Source organism: Cicer arietinum, chromosome 4, assembly GCF_000331145.2.
Source record: "Cicer arietinum cultivar CDC Frontier isolate Library 1 chromosome 4, Cicar.CDCFrontier_v2.0, whole genome shotgun sequence".
Classification (NCBI taxonomy): Eukaryota; Viridiplantae; Streptophyta; class Magnoliopsida; order Fabales; family Fabaceae; genus Cicer; species Cicer arietinum.
This window is the reverse complement of record NC_021163.2, coordinates 19,110,248-19,122,669: the sequence shown is the minus strand read 5'-3', so window position 1 is coordinate 19,122,669 and position 12,422 is coordinate 19,110,248. Positions and strand designations below refer to the sequence as shown.

The 12,422-nt window shown below is 33.4% G+C and overlaps 2 protein-coding genes and 1 non-coding gene across 4 annotated transcripts in view; all 3 read left to right on the top strand.

The window, feature by feature from the left end:
- LOC101506739 (serine/threonine-protein kinase PBS1) overlaps window positions 1–5,576 on the top strand; it is a 10,851-nt gene extending 5,275 nt beyond the window's left edge. For both annotated transcript variants that reach the window (XM_004497373.4, XM_004497372.4), the window contains exons 4-5: window positions 4,363–4,754; window positions 4,854–5,576. In XM_004497373.4, the coding sequence (XP_004497430.1) occupies window positions 4,363–4,754; window positions 4,854–5,315 (854 nt within the window). In that variant the 3' untranslated portion in view covers window positions 5,316–5,576. The remainder of the gene's footprint in view (window positions 1–4,362; window positions 4,755–4,853) is intronic.
- A 4,335-nt stretch (window positions 5,577–9,911) lies between these two features.
- On the top strand, window positions 9,912–9,983 carry TRNAQ-UUG (transfer RNA glutamine (anticodon UUG)). The gene has a single exon. It is a non-coding gene; the product is annotated as a tRNA-Gln (tRNA).
- Window positions 9,984–10,085: 102 nt separating this feature from the next.
- On the top strand, window positions 10,086–11,197 carry LOC101506413 (delta(3,5)-Delta(2,4)-dienoyl-CoA isomerase, peroxisomal). The gene is made up of 2 exons (XM_004497371.4): window positions 10,086–10,759; window positions 10,841–11,197. The coding sequence occupies exons 1-2, from the start codon at window positions 10,135–10,137 to the stop codon at window positions 11,029–11,031; spliced, it is 816 nt and encodes a 271-aa protein (XP_004497428.1). The 5' UTR covers window positions 10,086–10,134; the 3' UTR covers window positions 11,032–11,197.
- Window positions 11,198–12,422: the final 1,225 nt, after the last annotated feature.

Here is a 12,422-nt window from a genome sequence, read left to right as displayed (position 1 = left end):
AAAGAAAAGAAAAATACAAAGACGAAAGAAAAGAGTTGTGAATGGTGCGGAAACTGTAGCACTACAAAGGAAAGAAAAATAAAACAACAACAAGCTTTATCCCACTAAGTAGAGTTGACTATATGGATCAAACGGCGACATAATGTTATATCATATATCATATCTATTTCCAGCGCATTAATCTCTAGGTCTTTCCTACTAGCTTCTCTTATAGTTTTTCTAGGTCTTCCCTGTATATAGCAATTTGACTACCCTCCATTTAATCTACATGTCTCTTCTCTACATACTCAAGCCCCCTACGACGGGTTTCTACCATCTTTTCTACTATAGGTGCTACCCCAACTCTCTCTTTAATGTGGTCATTCCTAATCCTATCTCGTCCAGTCTTTCCACACATCCAATACAACATTCACATCTCTGCTACACTTATTTTATATTCACGTTGGTTTTTTACTGTCCAACACTTTGTCCCATATAACATCACTGGTCTTACTACAGTTGTGCAAGAAACTCTATTTCAACCACCCAACTTGAATTCTATGGTTTACATCTCTTTCTATTTCTCCGTCGTTTTGTATTATAAACCCAAAATACTTAAATGATGTGACTTGTGATATGGTACGATCTCCAACATTCATTTCCAAATTGGAGATGTTTCACCTGTTGATAAACATGCATTCCATATACTTTGTCTTGCTTCTACTCAGGCGGAAGCTATATGCTTCTAAGGCTTGTCTCTAAGTCTCTAACCTCCCATTTAGTTCCTCCCTCGACTCTCCAATAGGACTATATCATCTGCAAAAAACATACATCTCGGTGTTGGCTCGTCGATATGTTATGTAAGTACATCCAAAACTAATGTAAAAAGATAAAAGCTTGAAGTTGACCCTCGATGCAATCCTATTGTTATGGAAAAATCATTTGTGGCACCACCCTGCATCCTCATACTAATTGAGGCCCTTTTGTACATATCTTTGATAGCTCGAATATAGGTGATTTGTAGTGGCAAAGCTAGCATTAACTGTACGAGGGGGCCAAAAAATAAATAAATAAATAGATTTACTTTCAACAACAAAATCAAAGAAAATAGAAACTGACAATAGTTATTTTAAATAAAAGTTAAATCCATTTATAACCGATGTTAGACTAGCAATGTCTTTTTTAACGTAAGCAATTAAGTTATTTGTAGGAAACTCATTGTCCATTTTATTTTCGAGTCATGTCTTGACAATTTTCATTACTGGCAAAACTCTCTATAGTTGCATAGAGACTCAATGGGTCAAAACATGAAGAATAAGTTTATCAATCTAGTGATAATTTTTTTATAGTTCTATTTCTACTAATTTTTGTTAAATAAATTTATTTTGGGTAGTTAAATATATGTTATTAGAATAACTAAATACAAAATATCCCAACTTATATAAAAAATAATAATTAGGGTAGCCAAAGATACCTCATAAATAAGCAAGACTTTGCCCCTGTTGATCTAAACCCCTTTCTTCTCTAGGACTTTCCACAAAATCTCTCTAGACACTCTATCATATGCCTTTTCTAAATCAATGAAAACTAAGAGCAAGTCTTTTTTATCCATCTGATATTGCTCCATCACCGACAATAGCAAGTAGATTTATTCTGGGTCGACTTCCTAGGCTTGAAACCAAACTGATTATCAACAACTCTAGTTTCTGTTCTTAGTCTCTGCTCAATCACTTTCCCGTAACTTCAATGTATGGCTCATAAGTTTAATCCCTTGTAGTTTGCGCAATTTTGTATTTCTCCCTTGTTCTTAATAATTGGAATTATAGTGCTTTTCCTCCAATCGTCCGACATTTTCTTCGATCTCGTAATCTCATTAAAAAGCTTTGTGAATCACCCAATCTCTATCTCCAAGACTTTTCCATACCAATAGCTATGTTGTATGGCCCAACTGCCTTGCCATTAACCATCATTTTTAGCGCTTCTTTTACCTCTCGTTCTTGACTCCTAGGATAAAAAGTATAATTTTGGTCCTCATCTCCAATGTCTAGCCTATTAGATTCAGATAGAATCTTGTAACTATCATTAAATAATTTGTGAAAATAATTTTTCCACCTATCCTTTATATCTTTATCTTGAACCAAAACTTTACCTTTTTCATCCTTGATGCACTTCACTTGGTCCAAGTCTCATGTCTTTCTTTTCCGCTCCTTAGCTAGTCTATATATAGATTTTTCTCCTTCATTGGTTCCTAAGGCTTGGTATAACTCTTCAAAAGCTTTAGTTCTCGCTCCGCCCACCGTATTCTTGGTATCTTTCTTAGCTTCCTTATATTTTCCCCATTTTTCAGCATTTTTACACCTAGACCAAGCTTTAAAACATTCCTTTTTTATCCTAACTTAGTTTTGCACACTTTTGTTCCACCACCAATATTCCTTATCCTTAGGTCCAAAACCTCTTGATTCGCCCAATGTCTCTTTTGCTACAGTATCAATCCCTTTTGCCATCTTGTCCTACATATCATTTGCACTTCCTTGTGGCTCCCTGAAATGTCTCTCTAAAATTTTGTGTTGGAAGATCCTTTGTTTTTCACCCTTCAAATGTCACAACTTAATCCTTGGAACCCTATTCTGGCTTTTTCTCTTTACTCTCCTCCTAATCCTGACATCCATAACCATGACTCTGTTGTTTGTCAAGCTCTCTCCTAGTATGAATTTACAGTCCATGCAAATCTTCATGTTTGATTTCCTATTAAGAAAGAAATCAATTTGAGAACATGTCACCCCAATCTTGCATGTGATAAGATGGTCCTCTCTTTTCCTAAAACATGTATTAACTATAGTAAGATCTAAAGCCAACGAAAAAATACAGGATATATTTCTCTCCGCATTCACCTCCCTGAGGCCATACCCCTCATACAAGCCTTCATAACCTCTCGATGCACTCTCTATATTTAGATAGGGGGGATTGTGATGATGGGTCGTCGGACACGGTGGTTTGCAACAGATACGAAGGCATGCCGAAGTGAGGGTGGGGAGGGGGGCACAATACTATGCCAATGCCAATGAAGGTTGGGTTATGACATTTCAGAAACTTCCATTACCACACATTTGTTGTGGTAAACAAAAAATCTTCAAACAAGTACCAAGTTGAAACACCTAAAAAACAAAGGAAACAAACTAAAACAACAGGAATCAAAACAAGAGGGGAACAAAAATCAAAAAAGAAAAAGAAAAAGAAAATTAATGATATAGGAGCAAAGGAGCGAAAAATTCAGGCGACAATTGAAATTGAAAACTGAGTGAAAAAATGGGAGTGACAATTCAGTGAGGTGGATGTATTTTGAGCTCGATAGGGTGATGATGATGGTTTCTGGAAGAATGGTTGGTTGAGGTTGTGGTTGGGTATTGTTAAATGTTAATGATTTCTCATGGCGGTGCTGCCTAAAAAGGACACTGAAACCCAAATTAAAAGGAAAAAAAAAAACATAATAAAAGGAAGTTAGACCGGTAGCCAAATAAAATATTTAAAAAATTGATGAAGTGGCCCAATGAACGAGTGTGATTAAAAGAGTTTGTTTGAGCACTAGCACACCTCATATATATATATATATATAGACCTGGGCCGAAAAATTTCTAAACGAAGGCACTTCATTAATTAGAAGAGTTTTGCTAAAACAAGTGCCGTTTAGGGCACATGTTAAGGATAAAAACTTTCAAAGAATTGAATATACCACTTTCAATACAATACTTCTGCATTTGGTTCCTTAACATGTGTACTGAAGGTACTTGTTAGAATTTTCCATTGTTTTAGCCTTCTGGTTTGGAAAATAATTTTACTAGAATGTAATGTACGCAAGGGTGAATAAGAGTTGAAATGACATGCAATCCACATTGTAGGATCTGGAACCTGAACATTAATTGAATTTCTTGGTTGATAGAAGATAAAGGAGAGGTAATTATGGTGTATTCATCAGGTCTTGTAATTGCAAGATCTAGGTGTCGTAAAATATCAGACTTTGTCTCTAACGACTAATGAAACCTTCACAAATCTATGCCATAGATTCAACAAGAGGGGTGGAACAATGCATCTTTAACTGCTTCAGGGCTCCATGCTTGCTCCTTCAAGAGATCTGTGGAAAGTTTCAATGTATCATCAACTCTAAAAGGTTTTCTGATAAAGCCTGATTCAACTTAGTGTGTGGAATAGCCTTCCTTCTTATTTGGTTTTTCGTTTACCGTATTTGTATTCTGATGATTGGGAAGTGTCCCTAAATTTGGGAAGAATGGAGAAAAATGCTGTTTGTTAAATTACTTCATTCTTAAAACATAATGCATTTATCTTGATAAGAACTTGTGTTTAATCATTGTTTATCGTTTCATGCAGATCTTCCCCCTGATAAGGAGCCATTAGATTGGAACACTAGAATGAAAATAGCTGCAGGTGCTGCAAAAGGATTGGAATACCTGCACGACAAGGCAAATCCTCCAGTAATTTATAGGGACTTCAAATCATCTAATATATTACTTGATGAAGGTTATCACCCAAAGCTTTCGGACTTTGGTCTGGCAAAGCTTGGTCCTGTTGGGGACAAATCACATGTTTCCACTCGTGTCATGGGAACTTATGGTTACTGTGCTCCTGAGTATGCTATGACTGGACAACTGACTGTGAAATCTGACGTATATAGTTTTGGTGTAGTCTTCTTGGAGCTGATTACTGGCCGTAAAGCCATTGACGGCACCCGGCCCCATGGAGAACAAAACCTTGTCACATGGGTAGTTATCTGATATTTTCTTGTCATTTTAAGTTAATTATTGCATCAACTTATGGCTGCATAACAATGGAGTGGTAATGGTGGTTTCATATTTGAGCAGGCACGTCCATTGTTCAATGACCGCAGGAAGTTTCCAAAGTTGGCAGATCCACGGTTGCAGGGGCGGTATCCCATGCGGGGTCTTTACCAAGCTCTAGCTGTAGCATCAATGTGCATTCAAGAACAGGCTGCTGCACGTCCTCTGATTGGGGATGTGGTGACGGCCCTCTCTTATCTAGCCAACCAGGCATATGACACTAACAATGCTGGGCATGGTAATAATAAGGGAATTGGTGATGATAAAGGTGGAAAAATATTAAAAAATGATGGAGGGGGAGGATCTGGACGCAGATGGGATTTGGAAGGATCAGAGAAAGACGACTCCCCACGTGAAACTGCAAGGATGTTAAACAGGGATCTTGATAGAGAACGAGCTGTGGCTGAAGCCAAGATGTGGGGAGAGAACTTGAGAGAAAAAAGACGACAGAGTGTGCAGGGCAGTTTTGATGCTTCTAATGCCTAGTTTCCTCAGTGAAAATCCGAGTACTGTGTTCTGTAATATCTTGGTTGTGGCCATGCAATGCAAGGTGAAATTTTTTGGGATCTCATCTTTAGTAGAGCTGGTCTAGGACAAGTCTGAATATCCATTTTGGCATTGAGACGGCTCTAGTTTGTTTGCAGTGGCTGCAACTAAACATATTGAATCTGGTACCGAAATCTGTAACTTTAGCCTTTTATGCACTTTTTGTTTTACTGTGTTTCATTTACCTGGTGGTGACGGGCATATTGAAGTTGTACATTATTGCCAGTATTAGCCATTAGGAGTGCAAGGTTACAAAACCGGTGTTTTTAAAGAATGCCGCGGAAGGAACATGCAAGGATAAAAAAAGGCTTGTTCTAACTTTTTTTATATAGTAATAAAATACCTGGCCTAACTGGTTTATAGAGATACAATTATGGGGTAAAATTTTCAAAAAATCATAGGATACCATGGACAAATTCAAATTAATGATCAGATTTCCAATAGGTTGACCCGTTGAAAATCCTATGACCTAAACCCGTCGACTTTACGACCCTCCTACATACATATATGTCACTGTTATAGATTTTTTATTTTCTCTCTCACAAGTGATGGGCTTTTTTTTTAATGAGTTTTGAGTGTTTACTATTAACTGTTCTATGTTATTATCCTCCTAGTAGTAATAAATTGTAGATGGAATAGTATATTGATATTGATAAGCATATAGAACATTTAGCAACACAATTAAAAATATAAGATTTCTAATTAACTTATCTTCAATAATAGAACTAATAAAAAATTCATAATTACATACATATATTGTATGTAATTAATATGAACAATACAATGTTTGCAACTTTGCAAGAACTAATTTAATACTACTCCATTTCAAAATACAAGTGAAAATGGGTTATACAAAGTTTTTGTAGTTGAATTATATTACTTGCAAATTGAGTTAATAATTTTGCAATTCATAAATTAATTGGTTAATTTTGCACAAAACAAAATAGTTTAATAAATATGCGTTCACAATATCTTTTACAAAGTCGTCTAATCATATTTCACATTGTTAAATTATTTCGTAAAATACTTGTGTTACACACACTTGTATAATAGACTATATAATTAAATAATTGTAAAATCCATGTATTTATAATTGCATGTTTAAATTTGGATTTGCAAATAAATTTCTCAAACTGATATTTATTGAATCAAAGAAGACTTTTATTTGGTTGACTCATTAAAGAGCATTTTGTTAGAAAAATTCACGTCAACTTGCCCAATGTAAAACTTTACTAATAAAATACTTGTGTATTCATATGGGTTGAAAGTCGGTGTTATTCCCCTTATTTAAAAAAATGATATATATCAACTTATAAATGTATAGGGGGTGGGTGCAAATGTTCATGTCTTAGATGATAATAAGTTGACATTGACTCTGACTTGTATGCGCATGAAATTCCAATGAATATGTATATGAAAGATACTCTGATATTAAAGTAAGGTAGAGTGATAACAACATTTAGTATGATTGAAAAAGTGAATATACGTGCAGGGTCGATCCATTTGATTGGTTTGCTCATTCAGATCTTATCTTGATCTAAAAGTCGTGTAGCTCAATCATGATAAGAATTGATGGATCGCCCATTGATTTGAATAAATGTGGTTATGGATAGAGCTGTTGTGGCATAATTTTTGGATAGCGATTATCAAAGTTTTCTTTGATATTAATAAATATCATTGTTCATTGAACATAAACTCTATTTGATAAAGTTTCCTCCTCATGATAAGATTTGTTGAGAGCTTTCCTTGTTATGTGTAGAAGTTTTCATTAATATAGCTATTGTGTCTACTAGTCTTTAAGTGAAGATTGATGAATGTCCCATTAAGACATGAACTAGATTGTCTTTAGGTGAGGATTGTCTTTAGTTTAGTTATCTTAAATTCAGTTCCCCTTGCTGACATGAATTGGACTATTGGATTGAGTCCAAAGATTAAAGTGGACTTGGTATTAGATATGTTGACCTTATTCTATCTTGCACCCAACACATAAATATGTCACCTCCTCAATCAATGTGAAAATACAATTTTGCATTTCTATAAAAATTTTAATTTTTTTACCACTCATTTTTTCATCCATCTTTCGAAACTTTAAAGAATTCATCATAACTTTAAAATATTTTTAAATTTTTTAAATAAAAAAGTAAGTGCATTTGAATTTTTCATACCTTCGAAATATTTTTTTTTTAAACTTCGAGAGTTTCGAAATATAAATTTTACAGATTTAAAAACTTTCGAAACTTTCCAAATTTTCAAAATGTAATTCTTATTTCGAAAATTTGAAACTTCCGAACATTTCAAAAATTTGGAAAGTTTCCAAATCTGAAAAGTTTCGAAAGTTTCTAAATCTGGAAAGCTTTGAAAGTTTCTAAATATGAAAAGTTTCAAAATTTTCTCTATAACAAAAGTTTTAGATTGTTCGAAAATCTGGAAAATTTATATTTCGAAAATTTAAAATTTTTTATTTCGAAGGTATGCAAAATTCGAGTGTCACTTACTTTTTTAATTTAAAAAATTTGAAAATATCCGAAAGTTATAGTGAATTTTTTAAAATTTCGAAAGAGAGGGTGAAAAAATGAGTGATAAAAAAATTGAAGGTTTTATAAAAGATTAAAAGAGTAAAATTGTATTTTCACATTGATTGAGAATGTGACAGATTTAGGTGTAGTGTGCAGGGTAGAATACTCTTGATTTGAGCTTGTTTGACCCATACTAGTTCAATTTAATACAATAATATTGACTTTAGTAAAATATCCAACAACACGTGATCCATGCAAATACATAAGTATTTTGCTAGTAACTCTTGCTAGTAACTCTTGAGTTGACCTATTGAATTCATTTATTTAAATTTATCTACAAACATAAACACTTGTAAGTTTATTTATTAGAGCTTATGTAAACACCTTATGACATATTAATAAGAACTAATTTTCATAAGCTATCCAAAATAGTTAGTGAAAACAACTTTTAAATTATATAAAGACAATTTAATTTTTTTTTTACAAAAACAACTTATACATAATCTCTCTTATGTTATAAATGCATATCCTATAAGCTATTTATCCATACAATAAATAATTATACAATAAATTATTATAGTTTAAGGATTTATAGTATAAATACTTGTAAGTTATTTAACAATGTAATGTAATTATGTAAGGCTCTTGAGAGAAAAAAAAAGTTAAATGCTTAAGCATAAATTATTTTTATAAGATAAAGTACAATAAAGCTAAACAACTTTATATAAGCTATAAGGTTTTTTTTTTCTTCGTAAACAATACTAAATAACTTATAAAAATCATATGAACATAGCTTACAGACATTGATAGAGTTTTTTAGGAATATAAGATGACCATGACTACCTCAATTACCAATATATTTTTTTAAATAACATAGAGGGAAAATTATTTAAAAAAATACTCTATTTTAATTACAAATTAAACTAAACTTTCCAACTTAAATTCTATTTGTGTTGGTTGGGAGTTTCATCCAGGAATATAATAACCGAACCAAATGATTTACCGAACTCAAAATTTTAATAAAAACTACTGAAATAGGTTTAATATTTAAGGTTTAGAATTTCGAGTCCAAGCTAAACAAAATCATATAAATTCAACATCTATTGTTTGAATAAGATTTCATGTAATTTAAAATAGATCACTTAATATTTGAACCAATTTATTATTTAGTATTCATAATATATAAATATTGTTATTTTAAAAAATGAGTTGCATTTAATTTTTATTAATAAGTATATATTATTATTGGCATTGTAGTTAATGTACTTATTTTAATAGTATAAAAATTTTAGTGTTTGAAAAAAGTATTTTTTAATATAAGTGTCTTATTTTAAAAATATCAACACATATTCAATTCACACTGCTCTCTCTCATAAGCGATAGAGACACTCTCAACCGACAAAACGATAACCAAATTAAACTAACATACACTTCATCCAATTGTTTTGATTTTGTTAGAATTTTGTAAAAAATATTGTTAAAGTTCAATTAAATTGACTATTTTAAATGTTTAGATACTTTCCTCCAAAAAATAAATAAATTAAATTTAGTTACAAAGTTAGCTCCATCTCTTTCAAATTTGTACGGTATCTTTCAAATTTGTGCGGTATCTATTTAATTCCTGTTTCATTCGCAATTGCATTTATAAATTTGTTTTATGTTTATATTTGTAAAATTACAAATTAAAATTCTTATATACAATGCAATATTATATGTTTAATTTAAAAATTTGACCATCCATCATTATTTGTGTATGTAAATTATACTTTTTTATTCAATCTATAAATTATCTTAAGTATTTAAACAAGTAGATAACCCAATCAAAACAATTTCTTGCTTTACTAAGAGTGATTTGAGGTCAATGAGTCTCTCGTTAAAAACTGCTATTTATTTAAAAATAGATCGACACATTTATTTTAAATCAGATAATAGTATTCTAAATAAAACGCTCACTCAAAACAAACTATTATGGTGTGTTAAAATAATATAAATCGATAAAGAAAAGTTGATATCATATGAAGGTTCTATGGTGTAGTGGTTAGCACTCTGGACTTTGAATCCAGCGACCTGGGTTCGACTCCCGGTAGGACCTTTTTTATTTTTATTTTTATTTATTATAAACATTTGTTTTTTTGTTTTTGTTATTATTATTATTAATTTTTTTTTTTATATATTTAAGGCCATTGTTAATAAATTGAGTTCGTTAATTTCGATTTGGTGGCAGATTAGTTTGGTTTAGGAAAATGGAAGAAAAATACAAGACCCTAGAAATTGTGGAGAAAACACCAAAATCGGGTGTGTTTTATCTTAACCTGAATCGTCCTGCACAGCGCAACGCTTTGACGAATGATTTCTTCAGCGAGTTCCCGAAAGCCCTGCATGCACTTGACCACAATCCCGATGTCAACGTTATCGTCTTGTCTGGTGCGGGCATCCACTTCTGCTCCGGTATCGACCTTTCCCTTTTAAAATCTACCGGCGGCGGCAATTCTGGTTCTGGGGAGAGTCTCCGTCGACAGATCCTGGCTATGCAAGATTCGATTACGGCACTCGAACGATGCCGGAAACCTGTGATTGCAAGTATACACGGAGCCTGCATCGGTGGTGGAATCGATATCATAACAGCGTGTGACATAAGGGTTTGTTCGGAGGATGCGTTTTTCTGTGTGAAAGAGGTGGATTTGGCCTTGGCGGCTGATCTCGGAACACTTCAGAGGCTGCCCAGTATTGTTGGTTTCGGCAACGCCATGGAGTTGGCTTTAACGGCTCGCAGGTTCTCCGGTTTAGAGGCTAAGGAATTGGGTCTCGTTTCTCGCGTTTTCCGTTCCAAACATGACCTCGATGAGGGCGTCAGGGATATTGCTCAGGGTATGTTTCTTACTTCTTCTTTTTTCATTTCATTTCCTTTGTGAATCACAAACTCACTCTACTGCAAACAACACTTGACAGCAATTGCTACCAAGTCTCCCCTTGCAGTTGTTGGGACAAAGACTGTGTTGCTTAGAAGTAGGGACTTAACAGTGGATCAGGGTTTGGATTTTGTTGCAACCTTGAATTCTGGTAGATTGTTATCCGCTGACCTAACTGAAGCAGTTATGGCACATATGCAGAAACGGAAGCCTGTGTTTTCCAAGCTCTAATTGGAACCGAATGAGATGTATTTTGGTAGTTGCTCAATATTTTTTAATACAACAATTTTTAATGTTTATATACTATCACTGGACTAAGACATATATACGAATAAAAGGCATGTGAAGTCATTCTCATTGCCTTATTGAAGCTATTGAAAAGGCTAAAGTTTGCAAATTTTAGAATGCTTATATATGCTTTAAAACAAGCCCCTCCAACTTGGTATGACAAATTAGTAAAACACTTATCATATTTAGGTTTGTGCAGAGTAAATGTGATCCTTCTCTGCTAGTTCACCATAGAAATGCTTGCTCTATATATGTTTTGATCTATATGGCTGACATACATATAATCATTAGTGTAGACCCCTATTACATGGTGTTTTCTCTTTAAGCAGCCGGGTGATGTGGATTAGTTTTTGGGCATTGAGGTCAAGTACACTTCTACTGGTTTTCAATTTTTCTCATAGGCTAAGTATGTCAGGGAAATTCTGCAGAAAGTTGATATGGCTGCTGACAAAGGCATTTCCACACCATTTCCAGAGGTTTGAAATTGCCCATATGTGTTTCATATTACATATATGATCCAAACTCTTTAGATCTATCGTTGGTATGTTGCCATATGTGAGAATCACAATTGATGAAACAAAAACATCTCTTTAAAGTGTTGTATCGGACAGGCTTCAGACACCATCACACCAACACTTATCAGACACCTCTTGAACACATATCAAACACTTCTTAATGGTGTCCAATTAATTTTGTTTTTAGTTTAGACATCTGTTAGACACGTCTTGGACACACATCAAGAGACAAACAGCAAAATGGTGCCTCTAATTTTTTTTTTAGACTCATTATCATAGGATGAACTAGTTGTTATAAAAGACAATTTTCATATTTTTAACCTATAATTATTTATTGTAAAAATGGGTGCATGTGTCTGTGTCTGTATGTCTCTCTGTTTGTGTCTCTGTGTTCTCACACTAGAGAACTGTAAAAACGATCTGACATTGTTCTAATTTTGCATGCAACTATTCTCGTGTACCATTCAGTTTGCAAGCATTTCTTCGATGTTCATTGAGCTTTAGACATTGAATCATAGGAAGTCTACTTCTTTAAGTTGTTTCTTGGATCAAATTCGATAACTTGGTGGCCTTAGAAGCCTACACATGTGGCTAAGTCTAGCAAAATGCAGAAGTTCAACACTTGCTCCCTTTGAAACTCCCTGTGTTCAATATCTTATACATGAGTTGCAAGTAGCGGTTCCCACTCCCATAATTTAATGTGACAATCAATCAAAGCACGATTGCATTGATTCACAATCCAGTCTTGCTCTCAAGGATCATGCATATAATATTGGACTTTTTTTGTTTGAGAGAGAATCCTAAATAAGTCATTAGTTG

What these genes read in the sequence shown, in the direction of transcription:
- LOC101506413 (XM_004497371.4), top strand. Translation starts at nt 10,135, where the DNA reads ATGGAAGAAAAATACAAGACCCTAGAAATTGTGGAGAAAACACCAAAA. An exon ending in CGTCAGGGATATTGCTCAGG is followed by an intron (nt 10,760 to 10,840) that starts GTATGTTTCTTA and finishes AACACTTGACAG; the next exon opens with CAATTGCTACCAAGTCTCCC.